This window comes from Aphelocoma coerulescens, assembly GCF_041296385.1.
Source record: "Aphelocoma coerulescens isolate FSJ_1873_10779 chromosome Z unlocalized genomic scaffold, UR_Acoe_1.0 ChrZ, whole genome shotgun sequence".
Classification (NCBI taxonomy): domain Eukaryota; kingdom Metazoa; phylum Chordata; class Aves; order Passeriformes; family Corvidae; genus Aphelocoma; species Aphelocoma coerulescens.
In genome coordinates, this window is record NW_027184085.1 from 53,351,676 (window position 1) to 53,375,529 (window position 23,854).

General features: G+C 47.4%; 1 protein-coding gene across 5 annotated transcripts; it reads right to left on the reverse strand.

Moving 5' to 3' along the window:
• Positions 1–537: 537 nt before the first annotated feature.
• Positions 538–17,177, reverse strand: TOPORS (TOP1 binding arginine/serine rich protein, E3 ubiquitin ligase). 5 transcript variants are annotated; one of them, XR_011147759.1, is made up of 4 exons: positions 16,952–17,177; positions 11,846–15,293; positions 3,701–3,847; positions 538–1,177 (listed from the first exon to the last, which is right to left on the reverse strand). XR_011147759.1 is itself a non-coding variant. In XM_069001949.1 (2 exons), exons 1-2 carry the CDS (start codon positions 17,108–17,110, stop codon positions 12,315–12,317), a joined length of 3,138 nt encoding a protein of 1,045 aa, XP_068858050.1. In that variant the 5' UTR covers positions 17,111–17,177; the 3' UTR covers positions 11,787–12,314. The 5 variants fall into 5 exon arrangements, 2 of the variants coding, with proteins under 2 accessions (XP_068858050.1, XP_068858052.1); XR_011147760.1 differs by lacking the exons at positions 538–1,177; positions 3,701–3,847 and adding exons at positions 5,646–6,103; positions 11,299–11,454; XR_011147761.1 differs by lacking the exons at positions 538–1,177; positions 3,701–3,847 and adding an exon at positions 5,646–6,103.
• Between the last annotated feature and the right edge of the window lie 6,677 nt (positions 17,178–23,854).

The window sequence follows — 23,854 nt, forward strand, 5'->3', positions numbered from 1 at the left end:
GTCTGTAAGAGGAGTGAGAACTGAAACCAAAATTACATCTCTGCCCAGTGATTGTTCCAGGATGTAAAAAAAGAAGGAAAAGAAAAATGTCCGATCTCTGTGGAAAATCAGACAGAACAGCAATGCCTAATGAAAAATATACCAGTGGCTGGGCATTTTCATTTCTTGGAACAGACATCAGATTTTCTTCCTCTTATGGGGTGAATATTTGGCAGGCTGCACTATTTGAACTTGCTTAAGAGTAGTAATTATCAATTAAGTAATTTGAGTAAGGAAATGAAATATTCACATTCCTAGTTTGCTTTCAGGAAATACATTCCGTATCAACATTTATTTCCTCAGTATTCACAACCATTTACAGCAATTTACAGTCCCTCCTAGTAAACAAAAAATAATAGAAAATACTATTCTAATGATTTTAAACTACTATGTAACTTACTCCCCTCTTTCAGAATTCATTTGCTATACTTTAATTATACTCCTCTACTAAAATGTGTTTCAAAGTACTTCATACGAAGGCTAAACAAAACAACATCCTAAACTTGTGCCATTTATTGTGACAGTCTGACAACTTGTTGTGACAGGCATAACAGATTGGGTAGCAAAAGCTGAGCAGCAAAGGCTGGCTGACTGACTTTTGTTTCAACAGATGATACTCTTGCTTGGCTACATTTTTAAGAGTGATCAGAACTAGAAAGACCATTTTCAAAGTAATTAAAATTTCGTTAACGCTGTAATGTAAGCAGTGCCGCAGTCTTGGGGGAAGAGGCAAAGCCATAGCCTTATCGTGCACACAAGGCCTCAGAGGAGGAATTAACTTAATTGTTTGCATGCAGGAAATTTGGGATGCGGGTTTCTTCCTGATTCAGTACAGGTTGATTGGTAGCTTGAGTTGGGGCTGGGCTGAAGATGATGCCACTGAGTCACTGTTAAAAATCAGTTTTCCAGCCTCTCCTCCTGAAAGCAGGCTGTCAGGGCTTGGCCAAGAAATCAGATCACTGTTCTCGTTTCCTGCGCTGTGAGATGTGGGTTTGGCGTCATAGAATCATAGAATATCCTGAGTTGGGACACACAAGGATCATCGAGTCCAGCTCCTGGCCCTGCAGAGGACACCCCAAGAGTCACAGCACAAGCTCTCAAGCACTGTCCAAACACTCCCAGTGGTGGCTTGGATAGCCTAGGGGAAAAAAAACCAGTTTTAGTTTTAGATACAAATTAGATACAAATCCATTCAGCAAAAAGAAGAGGTGCTTTAGGTATCACTGCACAGCTGAAGTGATCAGACAGACACAGGCTCTGCAAAAAAAATCCCCATTTTGCTCAAATGTATGGAAACCCCAAACTTGGAAACTTCTTGCGAGGAAACAGAATTGCTAGCAAGAAGTTTCTGGAAACAAAATTTCCAGCCAGCCTCTGGCTAGCTCTGCTCATGACTTCAGCACCATCAAATGCCAAATCCACCAGACACTAGTCTGTGACCATGAACACTGCAGCCAAAACTCAAAATACTTCTAAAAAGGTCTGGCAATGTCCCCACCAGCACAGTCAAAAGCATACAGAGTGTATTTGAAAGACATCTACAATATCCCAGACAACCAATTTTCCAGAATTCACTAGCCACATACTTGACTGCACAAATAATAACCAGAGACTGAAGCAAGATCAGAACTGTACTGCAGGTAAAACTCTCAGATCTGTTTTTTGTTTTCCTGCAAGAAAAGCAGCCAAACAGATTAGCAGAGTCATAACAAAAAAAAGTTATTACAAATCAAAAGTTCACAATACCTCTTAAAATACTGTTGTCCAGTAAACACCATATTTATACATTGCGACAATCATTTAATCAGATGGAAACCTAATGAAGATGGATCGATTAGTTATGCAGAGGCTGTACTGGAACCAGGAAACATGAAAAAACTTAATAAAAGGAGATAGAAATAAAAGATGCATATAGATAGTCAAGCAATTATGTCTGTGTTCATCCAGCAGAAGGAAGTTTGAGGATAGAGGTGACATTTTTATCTTGTGCTGTGCAAACATCACACAAGATACTTAAAGTGAAGAAAATGACTTCCAAAAATGCTCTGAAATTCCACAATTCTAAGAAAATGGCCTTTGAAGTATCCTATTCTAAGCATATTTAAACTTAAAATAAATACAACAGCAAGAAGTCATGAAATGCTATGAAAAGATGCAACAGAAGGATTTAGGGTTCTCTGCATGCCTTTTTTTTGTTGTCGTTGTTTCTGGACCCCAAAGCCAGGCAAAAGCCCAGCCCAAGCAGACAAAGAGAAAGGGAAAATAATTGTCTGACTAGTGTACTTTCCAGACTCTGCAGAGAACACCAAAAGTTGCTGAGTGCTCTTCCATAGCTGAAGACAAGTGTTGGTACTTCTAATGGTGCAGAGGGTACCACTGGTTCTTACATCCAAGCCCCAGGACAACTGACAGCACCCTCAGTACTTCCACCTTTGCGGGGCTCAAAGCCCCTCTTAAGTCACATCAATAGCTGTCATTAAACTCTTGAGTTTTTCTCACTAACATGACAGGCTTGCCCGGGGGGTCAGCTTGGCCCTCCTCCCCCACCTCGCCTTTCCCTCCCTACGGTTCCCTGTCCGCACCTGTCCTGCCCTGCTCCGCCGCTTCCCCGAGGCAGCTCATGGCTGTGACAGCCTGGTGCTCCGGTGTTTCCCTGATGGAGCAGACGCTGCCTGCACCCAGCCCGCAGCCATCGCCGCCGCCGTGCTTCCCGCACTGCCCGCAGCCCCAGCCCGCAGCCGTGGTTCACCGACACCCGAGACACGCTGCCGCTGCCGCTCGGAAATCGCGCCCGGCCGCTCGCAAGAGCTGCACAGGCTTATCGCTGCTTGCAGCACACAGGCTCCATCTCCCGAGTTGATGCTAACCGGGTGCCCCGGGTACAGCGGCAACAATCTATCCCTGTCTTCTGTTTCCTTCTCTGTCTCTCTCTTTCTATCTTTGCTTTCTTTTCTAGCCCCTTTTAGTAGGAGCATTTATCTTTCTTTATCAATAAAGAGTTCACAGATATAATGTTGTCGCATTTGCACTTTATTTTTGTCTGACCAATCTATCAAAAAGAATCCTCCCCAACTCCCCTTTTACAGTAGGACAGGACACATGGGATAGTCTGGAATCGTTGGCTCCTGTTGTGTCTCGCTGGCTGGGCCACAGGTCCCCAGGCCCTTTGTTATGAAAGGGTCAGTGAGCCTGGTCTCTTGCCTTGAGAGCTCAACCTGCAGCTTGCACACTGTGCTACCTGCACCAAATATATTCTTCAACACTACTTCTCCACTTGCCTATATATTCACACCTGACTCAAGTGCACTCCATGCAAGACATAGGTTCTTTGAACTTAGAAATCAAGCAGCCTGAGGACATGGGGCAAGTAGAAAGTATGCCCAGCAAGTATGCTAAAGATGGCAGGACTCAGAACAACTGATTTGCTATTACAGAGTAGTTCTGCACAGGTACAGGCTAACCTTCATTTTCTAAACTACATTAATATTGCTAAAGGAAATATCTATGAAACTGGCACTGATAATGATAATGTCTAATTGGTGACAACAAGGCATTTTTACAAGAAATTATTTCTTGGCAGCTGTGGTTACAGCACAGATAATATGCTGCATACTATTTCAACATGTCTGCTCAGTGCTGTGTAGGAGATTAAATTATTCACCTGTTTGGCCTGCAGGACATGGCAGGGGTATTCTGTGACAGCAATTTGGCAATCTTCATTGTGGTGCTGGCTGTTTGCTGCAGAAGGCTGTTTTCTGACTGTAAACCAGTACTGTCTTCCACTACTGCTCTGGAGCAATCGGTAGGCCTGTGCAAAAAGACAACAACAGTGAAACTAACTTCTGGCAATTTTGGCATGTTAAAACAAGGATTATTAATATTCCCAAGGATAATCAGTAATCTCGTTTAACCAACCAGCCCTGTAAATCTGGCATTAAATAGCAAACCTCACATAAAGCAGTAGAAAATTTGGGATGAAAATAAAATAAACTGGTATTATTTAATCATACTTTGGAATGCTGAAATTCATGCATTAATTTTAAAGTGAGCAACGGCACCTAGTGTGTAATGATGATAGTGTAACTAATCTCACACTCTGAAACTGAGATGCCTGCACAACAGACTGTGCCATTAAACAACATGAGGTTCTGTTTTGGAGCTGAACTCTTTAATTCACCTTTTATTCTCCCCTTTTTTTTTTGACCTGGAAGGGACCATTTAATCCAATTGTTTACTATGACCCACTGTATTGGATTGGCACGGCCTGGTTTTAGGCAGCAGGGGGGACACAGATTCCTCCTGTGAGGAAGCTGCTGGAAGCTTCCCACCATGGCTGGCAGAGCCTGCTGGCCAAAACTGGGTCAACGAGAGAGGTTGGTGACACCTCTGTGATGACATATTTAAGAAGAAAATCAAAGCAAAGTCACAAGATTTTGGATTCCAGCCAGAGAAGAGGAGGAGGTGAGAACACGTGAGGGAAACAACATGGCAACACCAGGGTCAGAGGAGAAGGAGGGGCAGGAGGTGCTCCAGGAGCCGGAGCCGAGGTTCCTCTGCAGGCCGTGGTGCAGACCATGGGGAAGCCGCTGTGCCCCTGCAGCCCATGGATCCACGGGGGATGCCGAGATCCACCCGCAGCCCCTGGGGGAGGTGCCCGTGGCGGAGCGGGTGGATGCCTGGAGGGGGCTGTGATCCCGCGGGAGACCCGGTGGAGACAGAGGGCCCTGCTTCCAGGCGGGAGCAGCCTGTCCTTGGAGGGCTGCACCCCGTGGAAAGAGAGAGCCCCGGCGCAGCAGTTCGGGAGGGCCGTGTGCCCGTGGGAGGGGCTCACGCTGCAGCAGGGGCGGTGGGGCTGCTGCTCCTGAGAGCGGGCCCACGCCAGGGAAGTTCAGGAGAACTGTCTCCCGTGGGAGGGACCCACGGCCTCACAGGGGAAGACTCCTGTCCCGGAGCAGCGGAAGGAAATCTCGGTGATGGACTCACCAAGCCCCCATGCCCTGTCTCCCTGCGCTGTCGGTGGGAAGGAGGGAGGGGCTGAGGGGCGGAGGAAGGTGTTCTAAGGGCTTATTTTATTTCTCATTATCCTCCTCTGATTCTGTTAGTAATAAATGCACTGTACAGGTTAAGTTGAGCCTGTTTCACCCTTGAAGTGTTTCTCCCAGTCCTTATCTCGCTCATGAAGCATTTGTAATTTTCTTTCCTTTTCCCTCCTCTGCCTGGCTCTGGCAGGGTAGGGTGAGCAAGCAGCTCTCCTGGTTGCCCGGCATTGGGCCAGCGTCAAATCATGACACCCACTTCATAGAAAAGTCAAAGAGCCTTACTGAGTTATTTCTGCATCAACTTGGCATGAAAAATGTACAGATTTCCTTTCTCGTTCTTGAAAAAAAATCAACAATATAAAGAGATTGATAAGATCTGTTTCTATTCATTAATGCTTCAGCCTGAGATTACAGTTTTCTTCTGTGATGATGTTCTTCTTGGTGATGTGGTTTGGAACACAGGTGGTCCCCATGAAGAAACATCTTTTGCTACAGGTAAAGCAGTAGAGGTTGCCTGTACAGGTTACCTGAACACAGCTCAATCACTAGCTTGTGATAATCCTTTGTATTTAATCATCTGTGTGATTCCTGCAGCGTTTTCACCTGTGCCAATTGAAGCAGGAGTTCTGGAAATTACCCATCACAAAGGAACACCACCTGAGTCTGGGGAGAGACAGGATGGAATTGAGCTGTGGGCTGTAAGACATGCCTGCAGAACGCCACGCCAGCACAGAGAAGCTGGTCTCCGCCTGACCTTGGTGGGAGGAGATGCCACACGGCAGAGCCCTGCGGAGAGGAGCCTGCCCAAAACTGACAGACACCTGAAAGGCTCATGATCACCCCCATATAAGAGCATTAAGAAAGTGTGTTACTGACATGGCAATGTGTCAGTGAAATGTCGCTTAGTGAAAAATACCATATAAGGAAATACTTGCTCTGGAAAGTGTACGGAACCAGCTCGTTTCTTTGAATAAACGTCTCAGGTTCCCTGCCAGTCTTAATCCATGCCCTAGTCATCACGTCACCTGAGGAAGAAGACCAAAATAAGATGAACAGTTCAATACAAGCTACATAATGACTACATATTTTGAGATCCAGCAGGCTGCGGTCTGGTCTGTGCAGGAAAATGACAAATGAATGTTGTTTAACATTTTGCTTGAACAGTTTTTCCATTCAGAAAACTATTTGCAACACAATAATGAGAAAAGCAGAACTATGAAGCATTTTATAAGGCTGATTACCTTTCTAGGACATATAATTTGATACATGCTTTGTTTATCCAGAGTAAATTCAGTGGTTGAAAAGATTAATTGAACCTATTTTATGCTACTTGTACATGCTCTCACAGAGGAAGTAACTTATTTTTTTTTCTTACTGACTTTTGCACAAGAGCCTGCAATACACCAGCAAGAGTAAAATGACTTTTCTAAATTTAGCAGTTCATAAATCTCACAGGATACCAGTCCATCCAGTGGTTTGTTGTTTTGGGTTTTTCTCCTTCTTCCATGTCTTTTTTATATATCAAAAAAAAATAAAAAATAGGAGTGTGTGCAGGAGATGCACAGTATTTGCTTTTGCTTTTCTCCTCTCCCAGGGTACAAGAGGCCTCTGTCAGCTTACTCGTGCTCTGCCCCCTACTCTCTCCTCCTCTCTCCCCATACACACATAATGCATGCAGGTGTGCATACACACACATATACCTGTACATACATCCATTTTTGACTCTTCAGCTAATGGATAAGAAACTACTATGACTTCAAAGCTCTCTGTTTTGGAGGAGCTGTGTGACCTGGTTCATGTAATTGGCTGAGGATTAAACTGTTACCACCCCAGCTACACTCACCAGGTGAATGATCTTTTAAAAAGTTATGTTCTGCATGTCTTTTCCCCTATGCACTTGATGTTCATCTCAATGCCTTGGACAGCAGCTTCTCATTTAGTTGTGATTTGTTCTGTGCATAGCATACTGGATGGATGCCTGATCTCTAAGGGCTACAAGTTTTCAAAAGATAAACAGTACTATTGCCACACACACTGGTTCACATGTTATTCATCAGGACTAAAGATTAACTTAGATGCGCAGTTGTTCACTCCACACCTTGGGGAAAAAATTCTTCAGGACTCAGCATTCTAGAACATTCTAGGAGGCGACTTTTCCTCTACATTCCATCAGCCCTTGCTAACACAAAAGATTTGCTTCAGTTAATTTAGTTCCTCTTTTGGAGACCAGCAACAATGTACCTAGATGAGCAGGTTGCCTAGCTAGGCTTGGGACATTTCCAGGTCTTCTGTCACTGCATGGCAAAGGCCATGAAACCAGTTGAACTGCAGACAGCCCCAGCCTGCTGGAAACTGACACTTGAAACTTCTTAAAACTGAGGCACCAAGCACCTGTGACACTGCTGATGATTTATCTACCAATAAAATGTTCAATAGATATGCATGACAGCAGCAGCAGCATTTTCTGCAGCCACCTTTTGGATTCTGGTCCAGTTTGGAGACAGAAACATCCTTCATCCCCATAGTTTCACTACAATGTGATGAATCTAGAAACTCTTTTGAAGCACAGCAGGTGGGTACCAAAGGAGGAGCCCCATGCAGTGCATCCTGGGTTATTTCGAATTTCTGACAGGATGAACTGCAAACAAGGTCCCAATCCTACATGAACAGGCTCTGCCTGCATGTAGAGCAAGAAAACTCTGTGGGGTTTATCTGCTCTCATGTCTCTCCTGAGATTTCAAGTTACCCTAGTGTGAGAGACTGGAGAAAACCTTTACGTGCTCAAAACAACCGAAGTGTGTGTGTGTGTGTGTGTGTGGCAGGGTAGCAAGGCAAGCTCTGCAAAAACTGGGATGATGCACTTCTCCACATCCCACCTCCCTGGAGCCTCTAGTCCAGCTCCAGAATGGTTATCAACCACTGGCACACCGGAAGCCCCAAATAGAGGGGAGGGTCCCAGGAAGTCAAAGCAAATAAAAAGTTGCACAAAGACACACCCTGCCCCTTTCTAACTTCCTCTTCTTGAAATCTGGGAAACTTAAAGTTCGACAGGTTAGAGTTTGCTAAGGCAATGCCTCATGAAATGCTTTATTTCGACTGAATGTTTTAAAATTTGCCAGGTAACCTTATTTTCTAAAGTGTGCCTGTAAAAGCTGAGAACGTTGTGTTTCTCCCAGGTGCCTGCCTCAGAGAATAAAAAAACTTAAGTCCCTTTAAGAAACACATCAGGCAAGTCCAGGGCTTTACACACAAGGTCTGGTAGATAAGACACCTTCTTCTCAAAAGGCACCTGGAAACCAGGCAGAATATCCAGGCAAAGTGAAACAACCCCAGATAAGGTCATGTGAGTTGCTAAATCCAAGACCACTCCTGTGTGAAGTCTTGTCTAAGCTTACAAAATTTTGCCAGGGGAACTCTGGGAGAGGTTTGATGCATTTCATTGCCTACCCTGAGCCGATTAATGCAGCTCAGTCCTGGGTTTGCCTGGGATAGAGTTGATTTTCTTCAGAAGCAGGTACAGCACTGTTTCAGATTCAGTATGAGAATAATGCTGATAACAACTGATGGTTTGGTTGTTGCTAAGAGTGCTTACTCTGAGTCAAGGACTGTTCAGTGGCTCATGCTCTGCCAGTAAGGAAGGGAACAAAAAAGTGGAGGGCAGCACGGCCAGGACAGGGGACCTGAACTGGTCAAAGGGATATTCCACAAAATAGACGAGTATATAAACTGGGGGAGTTACCCAGAAGAGGGCCTATCTGGGTTTGGCATTGGCCAGCAGGTGGTGAGCAACCGCATTGTACATTACTTACTTTTCTTTGGTTCTCTCTCCTTTATTACTATTACTAATACTATTACTATTATATTTTACTTTTTTTCAATTATTAACCTCTTAACCAACAAGTTTCACTTTTTCCTCCCAGTTCTCCTCCCCATCCCAGTGGGGCAGGGTGTCGTGAGTGAGCAGCTGCATGCTAGTTAGTTGCCAGCTGGGGTTAGACCACAACACCTTCTCCTCACCACAAGTAGAATTCTTAGTAGCAGCTGACACCAAGTCACATTTCTCACTCACACTCTGCAGGTAGGTGCAGCGGGAGTGATGAGCTGGTTTACACAAAGCAGGGCTGGAAAGCAATGGCTGCCTGTGGCACACTTGTCTTCCTCAGTTGTGCTCACTGCCCTAAGACACCCTTCACATTTTAATGACAATTTCCTAGTAAAGCCTGTCATGAAAAACAACGAGACAATGTTTCCCACAGTGTAAATGTCTCTTTGAAGTATTGAGAATGTTTTCTGACACCGTGCTCTTTTCCAGTGTTTGCAGCAGATTCCATGCAGCATGCAGCTCCTGAGCCCTCAAGAGCAGATTCCCAGGGGACTCCTGGGTGGTGCAATGTTTGCTCTCTCAAAATAGAGTAGCAACCCTGCAGTTGTTTTTTCCCACTGCACTGACATTTTTAAGCTGAACCATTTCATGATCGCTGTGGCCAAGACCATGCCACCTCCCACCAGGCATTCTCCATTACCAATCAGCAAGTCTAGGGCATCTTTCCTACTTCTCTCTCTGCATACTTGTGATAAGAAGTTCTCTCCCACAAACTTTAGGAATTTTTCAAATCTGCTCACCACAGCAGGATGGCATGTCCAGCTGATCTCTAGGAAGCTGAAATCTGCCATAAGGACAAAGGTTGCTGATCCAGAGATTTTTCGTAATTGCCTGTCAAGTTAACTTCTCACCACTGGCATCCTGGCTGGACAACTGATAGAAGAAACTCACCACATCTGGTTTGTTTTCCATCCCTTCATCCTCACCCAGAGGTTCCCAACCACATCATTGCCAACTGTAAGGGCTATACCATCAAACCTCTCCCTTCTATTTAGTGTGACACCTCCACCTTGCCCTTTGCTCTCCTCAATAGCCTGTTCCCTTCATCCCAGGACTTCGGGCATAGGACAAGTCCCTCTAATGCCAAGGATACCCCAGCTCTGGGAATAGACCAGGGCTTCCAGTCAAAGGCACTTGCATCGGCAATCCCTGAGCCATCTGCCGGGGACACTCCAGTCCCCAAGCCCCTGCTCATCCCAAGGAGAATTTGAAGAGGCCACTGGGACTATACAGAACAAAGAGAGCTGACACATTCATTGCTAGGAGATGCCAGAGAGCTCTTAGCAGCCAATAGCCAGAATGGACCATGGCAACACCACCACTATGGTTCACATCACGTGGCCCCTGGGCCTGCCAGTGCCCTGGCTCCTTCAGACGTTTGTGCTCTCTGAAACCTTCTAATCCCAAGGTAGGGACCAACCTGACCCCTGCAGCCCAGAGATGCTCTCAGGGGCAAGGGTGGAGGTGACTGACTGTCATCGCTCCTGACTCTGTGTCAGGCTCAGCCAACCCATGCTGACTAGCTGGGCAGGAGCAGCCCTTCTCCACAGCCTGGTCACTTCCAGGTGATGAAGACCATGGTGAGACAAGCTGCCCCCTTCTGCCCTTGGATGACCACAGTGGAGCACAGACCCACCTGCAGCCCATAGAAAAGCCCCACTTTGGAGAAGGTAGAGATGCCCTGATGGAAGCTACAGCCCATGGAGATCTCACACAGGAGCAGGCTCCTGTCAGGAGCTGCAGCCTGTGCTTAGGAGCAGGCACAGGAGCTGGTTTTCTGGCAGCTGGAGCAATCTGTTCCAGAAGTACTGCACACCTGCAGAAACGGCCCATGTTGGAGCAGAGGAACAGTGTAAGGAGTAAGAAGCAGCAAGACTGAATTTTATGGACTGACTGCAATATACCCAATTCCCCATCCTTCTGCACAGCTGGGGAGGAGGAGGTAGAAGAGCCTGTACTAAGAGTGAAATTGAGAAGAGAGGGGAAATTGCTTTTAGTTTTGTGCTTGTTTCTTATTCCCCTACTCAATTTTTCATTGGCAATAGAAGGCACTAATTGCCCCAACCCCATCTGGCTAATGAGAGTACTCTCCCTTGTCCTTACCTCAACCCAGCTTTCCCATCTTACTTTCTCCCCCATCCTGTGGAGAAAGGAAAGTAACAGAGCAGCTTGGTGAGTATCTGGCAGGCAACCAGCCAAGGTCAAACCCATCACACTCATGAAGGTAATGCAGAAGAGACAGAGAAGGCTCCTGATTCAACCCTCAGAGCTACTGCTGTGCACACAGAGAAGGGCCAAACCGGGAAAATAAAACCCTGCCCTGTGCCTTGCACATACCTGCAGCAGGACATCCAGGATGTGCTGAGCTGGGTGAATGCTGGCTATTGCAAGGAGGTAAGGAGGAAGTGTTTTACTGCCAAGGCTAGGCAAGAAAGATGTCTTCAAGTATGCAGCCATAGGGTATGAAGAAAATACTCCTTGCTCTCCTTGAAGCTGTAAGAACGGAAGGCAGAATGCACAGGCTCCAAAATGGGAAATAAAAATAAGAAATCTGAAAAAAAAATGTTTCCCAAGGGAATACTCCAATGTTAGAAGGGGTAGGACAGAGGGGCCACCCAGCTTTTGGGAAAACTCAAAACTGAACAAATCCCATGCAACCAAAGTTCCTGTTTTCACTAAAGGCTTTTACCAGATGATCTCCAGACAACCCTTCCAACCTGGAGTACTCCTGACTGCACAAATATCCAATGGACTGGATAGGTAAGACACCCAAAACCAAAAGAAAAAACTCCACTTGCAAAACATACAATACCTATGTAAATATATTTAAACAAACAACAACAACAAAATCTTATTGCTTTATTCAGATTCCAACATAGCTTACCTTAAAATTACTGAAAGTCCTTTGAGAATCTCTGTAGAAATCACTGACTACTGTTCAGCAGAGATCAGCTTAAACCAAAGAGATTGAAATGATACTGGAATTCAGACTGAGTAATTTTTTATGAACTAAACAACTTTTCTCTTGTCTAAGAAGAGCAATCCCCATAAAATGCATTTCTAGACTTTTGTTTTGGGCTCCATTTCTGTTTGGTTTCCACAAAACTTCGAAATACTCTGTGGATGGCTTTATGAAATTAAAACTTCCAAACAGTCTTCTAACAAACTTCTAGAATTACATACTAGCAATATCCTATCTTCTTTGACTTAAAAGTGCATACACATTCAAAAGTTTTATACATTTCCTAAACAACTTTTTAACAGACAGAAATCCTATCAGATGTTTTAGTTCTTGAGGGGAAAAAAAACATAGTTAAATTCACAATTTTAACAAGTGTTCCATGGAAAGCCTACTACATTTTTTCTTCAGGGAAATCAAACCACGAGGATCTGTTGACAAGTCTCTTTGGCAGTCTTAGTATCAATGGCTCTCTTTCTGGACACTCTACTAAGGAAGTCCTGGGGGAAGGCAGTTGACTGGAAGGCGCTGCTGGTGCTTCCTGAACATAACTGGTTACAGTTTCTGTGTGAGAGGTGTTACTGCTGGTATTCGCTGTGGTAACACTCTGATCAGCTGCTATTTCTTGAAGTTTGACATCAGCATTTCTAACGTCACCATCTGAGTTTTCCCTTGTGGCAGGGATACCATACTTTTTGTCTACCCCAGTTTCCTCACATCCCATCCTCCTCAGAAAAGAAGATGGAGACTCATTTTCCCTCTCATTTATCTGAGTTGTGCTTGTCCATGTAATACTGCTGTCCCATTCAGTATTTTCCGGCTCCTTGCTACTATCACTATCAATCGTAATCACCACCGGAGAAGATTGTACCGAGTTACTCATGTAATGTTTCCGGTGTTTCTTCTTATGCTTTTTCTTTTTCTTTTTAAGATGCCTTGTTGTGTCTGTTGCTTTTCCTTCATAGATAATCTCCACACTTGGACTCCTCATTTTCTTCTTCCTTTTCTTACGCTTTGTCTCGCTGCTTGCTCGATTGTCTGACAGGCTATCTTCATTTTTGCAGCAGTCACCAAATTTTGAGGAAGTTTTCTTGGAGTCATTTTCTCTTTCTAGATTTGTGCTCTCCATGAATGCATTCTCCAGGTGGCGAGTTTTGTACTTCCTTTTTCCACCAGGCTTTTCACTTTTCATTCTGTCAGTTCCTCCAGAAGGAGTCCTTGATCTGTTGCTTGACCGACTCCTTGACCTGCATCTTTCATAGCAGTAATAGTGTCTTTCATGGAGTCCCCTCTGGCTGTGCAGATCTGTCCTCTCAATAAACGATCGTATCCTGTATTCTGGACTAGTAGATTGCCTTGAGTAAAGAGTGTTAGACCGGGTCCTCCTTCTGCTGGAGGATTCATAGCTGTCTCCAAACACCTTTCGACTACAGAAAGCAGAACCCCACTGGTGTCTACTTTGATAACTGTCTCTTACGTAATAGCGATCACTGTCTCTACTTCTTGATCTCCTTTTACTGTGGCCTTTGCTACGTGATCGTGATCTGCTCACTTCTCTGGATGGAGTGCTCTCACCACTTAGAGAGCCCCTCTGGCTTTTCAGAGAGGCTCTGGTGTCATGAGCCCGGGACCTTCTGCTGCTTCTTTTGCTCCTATGTTTGCTACTGTCTCTGCTTCTCGATCGTCTCCTTTTAAGTTGGCTTTTGCTATGGTGCTCCCTTCTAGACCGATGGCCATGACTGCCTCGACTCTCCCATGAACAGGACTGTGGGCTTCTAGACTTTTCTTTTTTACTCAGTCTGTGATTCCAAGGGGAGCATACTGTGTCACTCCCTGGAGAGGGGCTCCAACTCAAGTCCTGTGGACGCAGATCTTTTCTTTTACATTTGTTCTTCTCATCCTCTTTTGATTCCATCTTCTCGACTGCAGGAGATAAACAGCTTCTACAGCTTCCTACATCCTCCCTATATGTTGGGGAATGTGGTGAGAAGCTCCTGCTTGGTTCACTGTCACTCCAGCTGTGACACTGGACTGGTCGCTGTTTCTTCACATCTTCCCTTTTCTCTTCCCTGATGGACTCTTCAGAGTCAGAGGACAGCTCAACCACTTCTGGTGTCCTCTCAGCTAACGGCTTAACATACCCAACAATGACACAATTGTCTGAGGAAGAGCCACTGTCGTTTGAGTCAACATTAGCCTGTAACTCAGTCTGCAATTTGGTTCTTCGACTCCCTGTAGCAGAGTCCTCATCAGAACTTTCTGATGACTCCAGAGGAGAAGCTATGGTTGCACGAACCTCTTCTGAAATGGAATAGGAAGGGCCTGGAGTTTCATCATCCCAGGGGGCCTGGCCAAGACCAGGTACAGACAAACTATTATCTGGCCCTTGTGAGTATGCCACATCTGGAGATATTGTAATAATTGATGAGTCCGAGTGGCTTCCTTCCTCATATGATGGTGCAGGACAGTCATAATTGGCATGTTGATCATATGCTTCTAAGTTAAAAGGACAACGAGCAAAACTGATGAATTCATGCAGGAAGTGTTCTGTCCGGTTCAGCAAAAATGGCTTTAAATCATCAGCAAAGGCCTGACTTTCCAGATCGTATCTAGTTACATTACTCATGACAATGTGCTGTACAATATTGATCAAAGATCCATGGGCACCAAACAGGACTGTAAGTTCTCGCTTCAACCATGGAACCAAGCGGTGAAGGCAAGCAGGGTTGCGGCGGAAGAACTCTGCCGAAATGTCTCGGTATCGGCCACCATCCTGAATGCTGCGGATGCGCACACCAGTGCGGTACAGAGCCCTGCGGAAGTTGATCATGTCCTCCTCCTGGATCTGCCTCAGAGATCTGCCCTCTGCGCTAGCCTTTCTCCTTGAGGCCAGCCTCCTGATCATCTGCTGAATCTCTCTGTGCCTGTGTCGCGCTGGTTCACTTGACAAGCCTTCAAACAACATCCCATTATCTGGAGGGGACAGCATCCTTCGGGAAGGGGAACTGCGTGTGCGGCGTTCCCTTGTTAAGGTAGTACGGTAACGAAACCTCCGGCCATCAGGGCTGGCAAAAGAGCTGGTCTCTAAGGGGCTGAGTATGTACTCCTTAAAGTCATCTTCAGCACGAATTGTATGGAAAATGGAAAAAAAGGGTTGCTTGCAGAGGGGACATTCTGCTTTGTTTTTTGACCATTCTTGGACACAGCGGAAGCAGAACCTATGCAAGCAGCGATCTAGATATGCGACATTGTCAAATCTATCCAGGCAGATGGGGCATTTGGAGTCGGGAGATGCATCTGTCGGCAGCTTACTGGTGCTGGCTTTTGGCGAAAAATTGCTGTCTTCCGCAAACTCCTTATCTGAAGTCATGTTCTAGAAGACAGAAACAAAAGATGATTTGTATCACAGAGACGCAAAAATCCTACAGTCTAGATACAGAAACCCGTAACAATTGCTTTTAAGGTTGCAAAACCCAGCAGAGGCTCTGAGAGAATGCTGAACAAAAAGGCAGCATGACCAAACTACTTTGTTTGGCTTCTCCTCACAGTGAGATCTAGATCTCTTCAGTGCTTCAAGTTTTACACAGCACTCGAGTCATGCTAGCATAGATGAAGGTAACAGGCAGGCCTGTCTTCTGCCCCACTCTTAAATAACTCCTTTCATGCAGTCAGTACGTTTATGTCTTACATGGTATACTCCAAAATATAGCTTAAAAAATCTAGCATTTATGCATAAAAAGTATGAGAACAGTTAGTTCTGTGCTTTAAGACAAACCAGCCAAAAGTAATTGCACTCGGACTATATTATCACCTTCCAAGTTCTGCTGGACCTGTTCTATTCCTGCACACTCTGCCCCTCTTTGCTGGGCATTCATGCTGGACCACACACAGCTGGTTGGATTAGACAATCTCCAGGGACGTGTTCATGCCAAAAATAAGTATTTTTTTAGACTGAAGCAGAAACAACCAGATGTTACTCCCACACCCATCCTCAAGTACGCACTCCTTTTATCTAGTCAGGTTGTTGTGCTGGTTTTGCCTGACATAGTAAATTTTCTTCACAGTGACTAGTCTGGGCTGAGTTTTGAATGTGTGTTGAATACAGGGTTGATAATACAGAGATGTTTTTGTTATTGCTGAGTAGGGCTTACCCAGAGCCAAGGCCTTTTCCGCTGTTTGTACTCCCACGCTGGTAAGTAAGTTGGGAGGTTGGGAGGAGACACAGCTGGGACAGATAACCCAAAGTGACCAAAGGGATATTCCAGACCATATGACATCATGCTCAATATATACAATAGGGGCAAGAAGGAGGAGAGGTGGGACATTTGGAGTGAGGATATTTGTCTGCCCAAATCACTGTCATACATGACAGGGTTCTGCTCTCCTGGAGATGACTGAACATCAGAAGCAGAGATGAATTCCTTGTTTTGCTTTGCTTGCAGGCATGGTTTTAGGCGTCCCTGTTTAACTGTCTTTATCTCAACCGATGAGTTTTTCAGCTTTTACCCTTTCGTTTTTCTCCCTGATCTCACAGGTCAGGGAGTGTGCGAGCGGCTGCCTGAAAAATGGCAGCTGGCTGGGATGAAATCACGACAGATGTCAAACACGGTCAAGAAAAAAAATCCATCTATTTAAAAATTATTTTAGGTTTTGGCGTTACTCTAAGGCATTACAATTACGCAGAAATAAGTTACCACGCTATTTCAAAAGCCATTAGCCCATGTTTTGCAGCCGGCCTGGCAGCAGGCCTTCCGCGCCGGCAGCAGGGATGGGGCAGCACCAGCGCTCGGGTGCCAGGGGCGCAGCCCGGGCTCACAGAACTGCCCACGAACCCGCGGGGGCTGAGCGGGCCCCGGCCCCGCGCCACCGCTCCGCCCCCTGCGGCGCCGCCCGCGCCCGCTCCCGCCGTGCCCCACCTGCCACCCTCGCCTCGGGAGCCGCCAGCCAGCGCCCGGAGGACACCGGCGCCCCGGAGGGGACCGGCGCCCCGGAGGGGACCGGCGCCCCGCCCGCCCCCAGGCCCGCACTCACCGCTGCCGGGCCCTCGCTTCCCGTGCGGGCCAGGGACGCGGCCGCCTTCAGCCTGTGGCGCGTCCGGCAGCGCCCGGCGCCGGGAGGCTCCCGCCGCTCCTCCCCGGGCGGACGGCGGCGGCGGGCGCCCTCCGCCAGGCGCCGGGACGGGTCCGCCATCGGCAGCGGCGTTGCCACGGGAACGGCTCCCCGCGGGCGCGGAGCTCAGCCGGGCCCTACCGGCAGCCTGGCGCCGCCGACATCGTCACATCCGCGTCCCGCGCAGTGACGCCATGCCGGGGGGCGGAGGCCGGGGAGGGGCCGGGGCCTGGATGGCGCTGCTGGCGCCGGGCCTGTAGCCGGGTCGGCCGCCTGTTGCGTGCCCGCGGGGCGGGCGGCGGAGCGGCGAGGGTGTCGGTACTTCCCCGGGACCGGAGAGCATCTCGGGGGCGGCGGCAGGACCGGAGAATAAAAGCGAGAGGAGTCGCGGCGGGTGCCGCTGTCAGCGCGGAACGCGCTTTGTTCCGCAGGTGGTGGCTGCCGTGGTGGTGCGTACCTGGGGCTTCGTTCTCTAGGGGCGCGGGTGGCCGCCCGGCGACGCTGGAGAACCGCTTCCTGACCCAGGGGCTGCACTAGGCAATGGCAGAGCCTACCGGGGACACCACCGGGATCTTGGCATTGTCTCCGAGGCTGCAGAGGATTCCATCGAAGGCTGGAAAAGCAGTGTGGTTGGTTGGGTAAATCGTAAATAGCACGTAGGAAAGAAAAGATAGATAAAGCATAAACCGTTATTGGGAGAGAGAAAAATATCTCTCTTCACTGATTTTTACTAGCACATACTTGCAAGAGACACAGGTGTGCAAGGGACACAGCAGGCTGCCACAGGTGGGGCACAGCCTGCCACAGTACCTGTATGTATTACTACCAGAACTCCTGTAAAACATGAGCACAGCCAGCCCTGTCCCTTTTCTTACCCACAGTCACGATGGACTAAAGTTTGCAAAAGCACACGTGAATTCACTGATCCCCAGAATACCAACACAGCCCTTCTGTTCCTGTGATAACCCTGCCCCATATCCTTAGTTATTTTATTCATTCCCACGCACCAGCTGGTCCTGCTTCCTGCTCAAGAGCAAACGCGTGCACTGGCACTTCCCAACAGGCGCTCCACTTCTGTAGAATTCCCCAGGTAGCAGCATAGGCCTATCCAGGCCCTGCCTGGACCCAGGGCCTGCTTCTCACCGGGTAGCCCACCTTGAAGTTCGCTCAGGAGTTACCTCCCTGCCTCCAGTACTTTTCCCTGGTGTTCAGGGCAGATGCAACCTCTCTTGTGTCCACAGCAGGGAGCACCAGGCATGTGGGCTGTGACCTGCAATCCTGCTTTGTGTGTGGGTGCCAAGACTCACTCATTTTACTCACCTCAGTTCCCCAGTAGCTGCACCTGGAACACACGTACCTGTTCTGCCCCAGTGGCTGGAGCTGAGACCCTTGCTGTTACCTGCACCCTTTGCTGGCATCAGGACCCTTACCCACTCCCATTGCTGCCACGGGAAGGATTTGTATTCCTAATAGTTGTACTCTGTCAACTTCCTAAATGCTGTGTGCGTGTGTCAGCTCTTAGGCAAGCTGGGACCCTCTTGGACAGTTCATCTCTGGGTCATGGAAATATAAAAGGCATTCTAGACTTCTCACAGGGGTTTATAATTTCTGAACTGAAAACAAACAATTCTGGAAATAAAATGGATGTGTGTTGAGGTACTGGTTTTCTACACAGCTGTGAAGAGCAGAACTCATGGCTCCTTTCCCACTGCCCACAAAGATTGGCAGCACCTTGTCCCACAGACCTCTTAAAGCTGGGGAACAATCTTTGCTTAGGGAGCCTCGCCCTCTTTCCTCTGCCATCAGATCCTCTGGGGTCCCTTGGTCAGGGACCTGTCAGCAGCAGGAATTTTCCCTGGCAGCAGCTTTGTGGGAATAAGAGTGTGGAGAGGTCTCATGTCCTCCTGAGCAGCAGCCACAGCACTGGCAGTGCCCATGCTGCTGACAGTGGGATCTGCAGCCCCTGACCACTGACAACCCCCAGCCCTCCTTCTGGTATGCCCTGGCACCACGGACAATGCCCCCTCAGGCACAGCAGCAACAGCTCCCTGGGAAAGGTGGTCAGTGGGAGGTTCAGACTGTTCAATTCCTGAGTATGTTTAGCTTCTCCCATCTTAGCTGCATCACCCTGCAAATACATTAAAATTGTCATAGACCCATAGCAGTGCTCCTCCAAAAGTTTTTGTGCTGACAGGATCTCTGCCTCTCCACTGACTTTCTCTGAACCAAAGCTGACTGGCTGGATCGTTCTTCACCATCCACGCCGTAAGAGCTGAGCTTCAGTTTGCTCTTGTCCTCACTGTGGTGTTGAAGCCTTCTCCAGCTTGCAGTTATCCACTCCCTACCCTGGTTAGCTGGGAATCTCCAGCAGCATGACACCAAGAGAAGGAGTTAGAAATAGTCTCTGAGCACCAGCCTGCCCCAGGCTGGATCCTCTTCGACCATTGTTTCAGGTTCCGCCACTGGCATGCACCTGGGGCTGCACGTGGGCAGGTATCGGTCAGTTCAGGGTTTTGGCTTGCTCTGCTGCAAACCTTCCAAGTGTTACTTTGCAGCCAGCTCCACGGAAATCTCTCTTTTTTGGCTTTGTTCCTTCTGGGCAGCGAGTGTTTGTGATCACATAGAGATGGCTGCTTTTCTTCCAAGCTGCCACGAGATGGCAAAATACTCCCCGGCATCCCCTCCAAGCTGGCTTGCCTGCACGGCAGGCTGGAGCCGTGCAGGACTACGGGAAGCAGCAGCAGCAACAGCAGCTGAATTTCTCTCCCTCCATCTTAGCTGGTGCTCGGTGTGCGTGCTCGGGGATGCTTCTGCAACAATCTCCGGACGACCGAGACCTGTCCGTTTTCTCTTGTCCCTGAAGTCCAAGGCAGAGACTGTGACTGCTCACAGGAGAGATTAAGCACTCGATAATGTCCCTGCTGATGACAAGGACTTTGCACAGTGACAGCAAGAAGGCAGGGAAACTTCCTCTTTTTATGACACAGCCCTGAGCTAACTGCGAAACCTGTGTGGTGTTTCTGCATATATTAAAAGAACTGAGAGCCTCAAGAGCTTTTTCTTCTCTACCCTGTCTTGACTATTCTGTGTGTCCTCTCTCCTGTGCTGCTGTCACAACTCAATGCTAGAGTAAATGTCAAGGGTCCTAGAAACATCTTCAGCTCCACATACTGATGCTGACTTCAAGTCATGTCAAGATGATTGCAGAAGCAGGAAGCCACTTTTACCTCCCCCGTAACACAGAAGTGGGATTAAAGGCCCCACAGAGATTTAGAAAATACCTCCTTCTAGTCTACAGGGAAGGTGCTGGGTTTGGCTGGGGTAGAGCAAATTTTCTTCACACTATGGGGCTGTGATTTGAATTTGTGCTGAAAACAGGGTTGATAATGTAGGGAATTTTTTTTCTGCTGAATCAAGGCCTTTATTGCTCCTCACCCACGCCACCAGTGAGAACACTGCAGGTGTACGAGGAATTGTGAAGGTACACAGTAGGGACAGCTAACCCCAAATGACCCAAGGGATATCCCATACCATACAGTGCCATGCTTAGCTTATAAATCTGTAGGAAGAGGAAGGACGGGCAGGAAGTTCAGAGTCATGGCATTTGTCTTCCCAAGTCATCCTTACACGTGATGGGGCCCCACTCTCCTGGAGATGGGTGAACACCTGCCTCCCTGTGGGAAGCAATGAATTAATTCCTTGTTCTTCTTTGCTTGTGTATGTGACTTTTACTTTCCCTATTAAACTGTCTTTATCTCGACCCATTAATTTTTTCACTTTTACTCTTCCACTTCTCTTCCCCATCCCACCATGGGGGAGTGAGTGAGTAGTTACAGGGTGCTTGGTTGCTGGCTGCGGTTAAACCACAACAGTCCTTCTTTGGACCCAATGTGGGCTCAATAAGACCAGATGATGACAGTCTAGATTGGAATGTACTAGATGAAATTGTCAGCTGTTATGGCTGTTTAATTATTAATCAGCAGGCTCCAGTGCTCACTTGCCTGACTGTGTATTATAATCCAATGCTCGTTGGTAGCTGTTTGCTGTAGTGCTGTGCTTCTTATCACCTCACACTACTGTGCCTGGGAGCATTTTGATAACAGCCACGATGCGCCTGGGCTGGCAGGTGGCCAGGGCATTGCTGCTGTCTGCTGCTGTGCTGGACAGGCTGGAATTCCAGTATGAATTTGAGCCAAAGGCACTGTGACCTGTGGATGAGGTGCACAGTGGATGATGGTTCCACAGTCCAGGGGAAGAGTGTGAGGAGTCCTTCCCCTGAAGAAGAAGGAGGGGCAGGAGGTGGTCCAGGTGCCAAAGCAGAGATTCCCCTGCAGCCCATGGTGGAGCCACAGTCAGGCAGGCTGTCCCTCTGCATCCCATGGAGGTCTGTGGTGGACCCTGTAATTGCTATAGCAGGAACCACTTGTTTCTAGCCGGCCTAGAAGCAAGGGAAGGAGTTCATTACACTATTAAACCCTTCAATCTGGCAGAAAATGCCCAGAGCTCGAGATTGTAATGGATGTGCCTTTAAATTGTTTGTAACCCATTATTTGAGTTTCGCTTACAAGAATTACTGTAATAGAAACCATATGAACCAATGGAAGACGTCTTATAATAAGCAATGCAAATGCAGCAGTGACTTGACCTGAGCTGGCTCTAGGCCACAGTACCACACCACCCCACCCCTCCTGTCCTGAGTGACCAGCAGAACAGACAAAGCCCCAGCTCATGGGCCCTGAAATTAATTCAGTTGACATTCTATGGAGATACGTTGACATTTGATGGGCTTTTGCAGGGGGTGTCTGTAGACTAAGGGAATGATGTCTGTGTGTTATATCAAAGGATGGAGAGGGGATGGGGAGTGTCAATGAGATTCTATTAAATCATGTAGGACTACAGCATGGCATAAATTGTATGAAGTAAGGAGTAGAGAATGTACTGAGTTTGGTTGGGGTAACTTTCTTCACAGTGGCTAGTATGGGGCCGTGTTTTGGATTTGCATTGAAAGCAGTGATGATAAGCACTTCCTGTCACTGCTGAGCAGGGCTTCCACAGAGCCAAGGCCTTTGTTGCTCCTCACCCACACCAGCAGGGAGGAGGCTGGGGGTACACAAGGAGTTGGGAGAAGATGAGACACTGCCAGGACAGCTGGCCTCAGTGGACTCAAGGGCTATCCCCACCCTGTGGCATCATATCAATATATAAAGCTCGGTGAAGAAGCAGGAAGCAAGGGGGATGGTATCTATCTTTGAAGTCAGTGTTATACATGATGGAGCTCTGCTTTCTTGGAGATGGCTGAACACCTGCCTGCCCATGGGAAGTGGTGAAGGAATTTTTTGTTTCGTTTTGCTTGTGTACGTGTCTTTTGCTTTACCTATTAAGCTGTTACTATATCAGCCCATAAGGTTTTTCACTTCTACTCTTCTGATTTTCTCCCTGATCCTGCTGGAGGGGGGAGTGAGCAAGCAGCTGCATAGTACTTAGTTGCCTGCTAGGCTTAAACCATACCTGTGAAGTTTTAAAGCCAGTTGTCTCATTTTTTAATACACTTATCCACCCCTCTCTGAGGAAGCTGTCTATGAAGCTGCTCACTGACAGTGTTATATATTCCATTTCCCCTTCTTTTTCAAACTCTCTGGTCAGCTTCTGCTTATGTACTTGTTCATAGAAGTCAAGAAGCACATAGAAACCCCCTCAACCTGCTTTTGGGATTTAATGAGAAGGGCTTTGACTCAGTGTTCAGCTGTCCACTGTCTTCTCCTCACCCATGAAGATGCAGTTCAGAGCAGAAAGCCTGTGTTTCCTGTCACATTCAAAGTGATACAGCAAATAACTGTTTAGACAGCATTAACCATTCAGATTATATCACCAGAGATGGCAAAAGGAATATATGTATAATGCTGATGAAATCTCCCTCAGATCTTTTTATTTCTTTTTAATCCTTTTTAATAAAGCATAGCTTATATATCAGAGCAAGACTGGTTTATTAGTCTTGAAGAGGTTTGTTTGTTTAGGTTTCAGGGGGTTTGTTTGGAAAAACTGTGATCAGCATGCTTTTGATTAGCATAGCTAAGAGGACTTTTGTTTAATGAAATGATTAGTTGATTCATCCAGGTATGCAGCCCCACTAACAGCTGCTTCAATGGACACAAAAGACTCTCCTTCAAATACAACCTTGTCTCATTAACATGAAGCAGTAGCCATGGATACATTTTAATTACAAGGTTGATAAGAATATGTAAGGATAGCTAGCCCTGGTGCCAGTGAAAGTTATGGAACAGATTATCTTGAGTGTGCTCCCATGGCATGTACAGGACAAGCAGGGGATCAGGCCCAGCCAGCATGGGTTTAGGAAAGGTAGGTCTTGCTCGATCAGCCTAATCTCCTTCTATGACAAGGTGAACCACCTGGAGGATGAGGGGAAAGGCTGTGGATGTTGTCTACCTGGACTTCAGCAAAGCCTTTGACACTGTCTCCCATAGCATCCTCCTGGAAAATCTGGCAGCCCACATCTTGGACAGGGGCATCTTTGCTGGAACTGGCTGGAGGGCCAGGCCCAGAGAGCAGAGGTGAATGGTGCTGCACCCAGGTGGTGGCTGCTCACCAGCGGTGTTCCCCAGGGATCAGTGCTGGGCCCAGCCCTGTTTAACATCTTTATCAATGATCTGGATGAGGGGATCAAGTGCATCCTCAGTCAGTTTGCAAATGACACCAAGTTGATCTGCTGGAGGGCAGGAAGGCTCTGCAGAGGGATCTGGACAGCCTGGATCCAGGGGCCAAGGCCACTTGTGTGAGGTTAAACAAGGCCAAGTGCCAGGTCCTGCA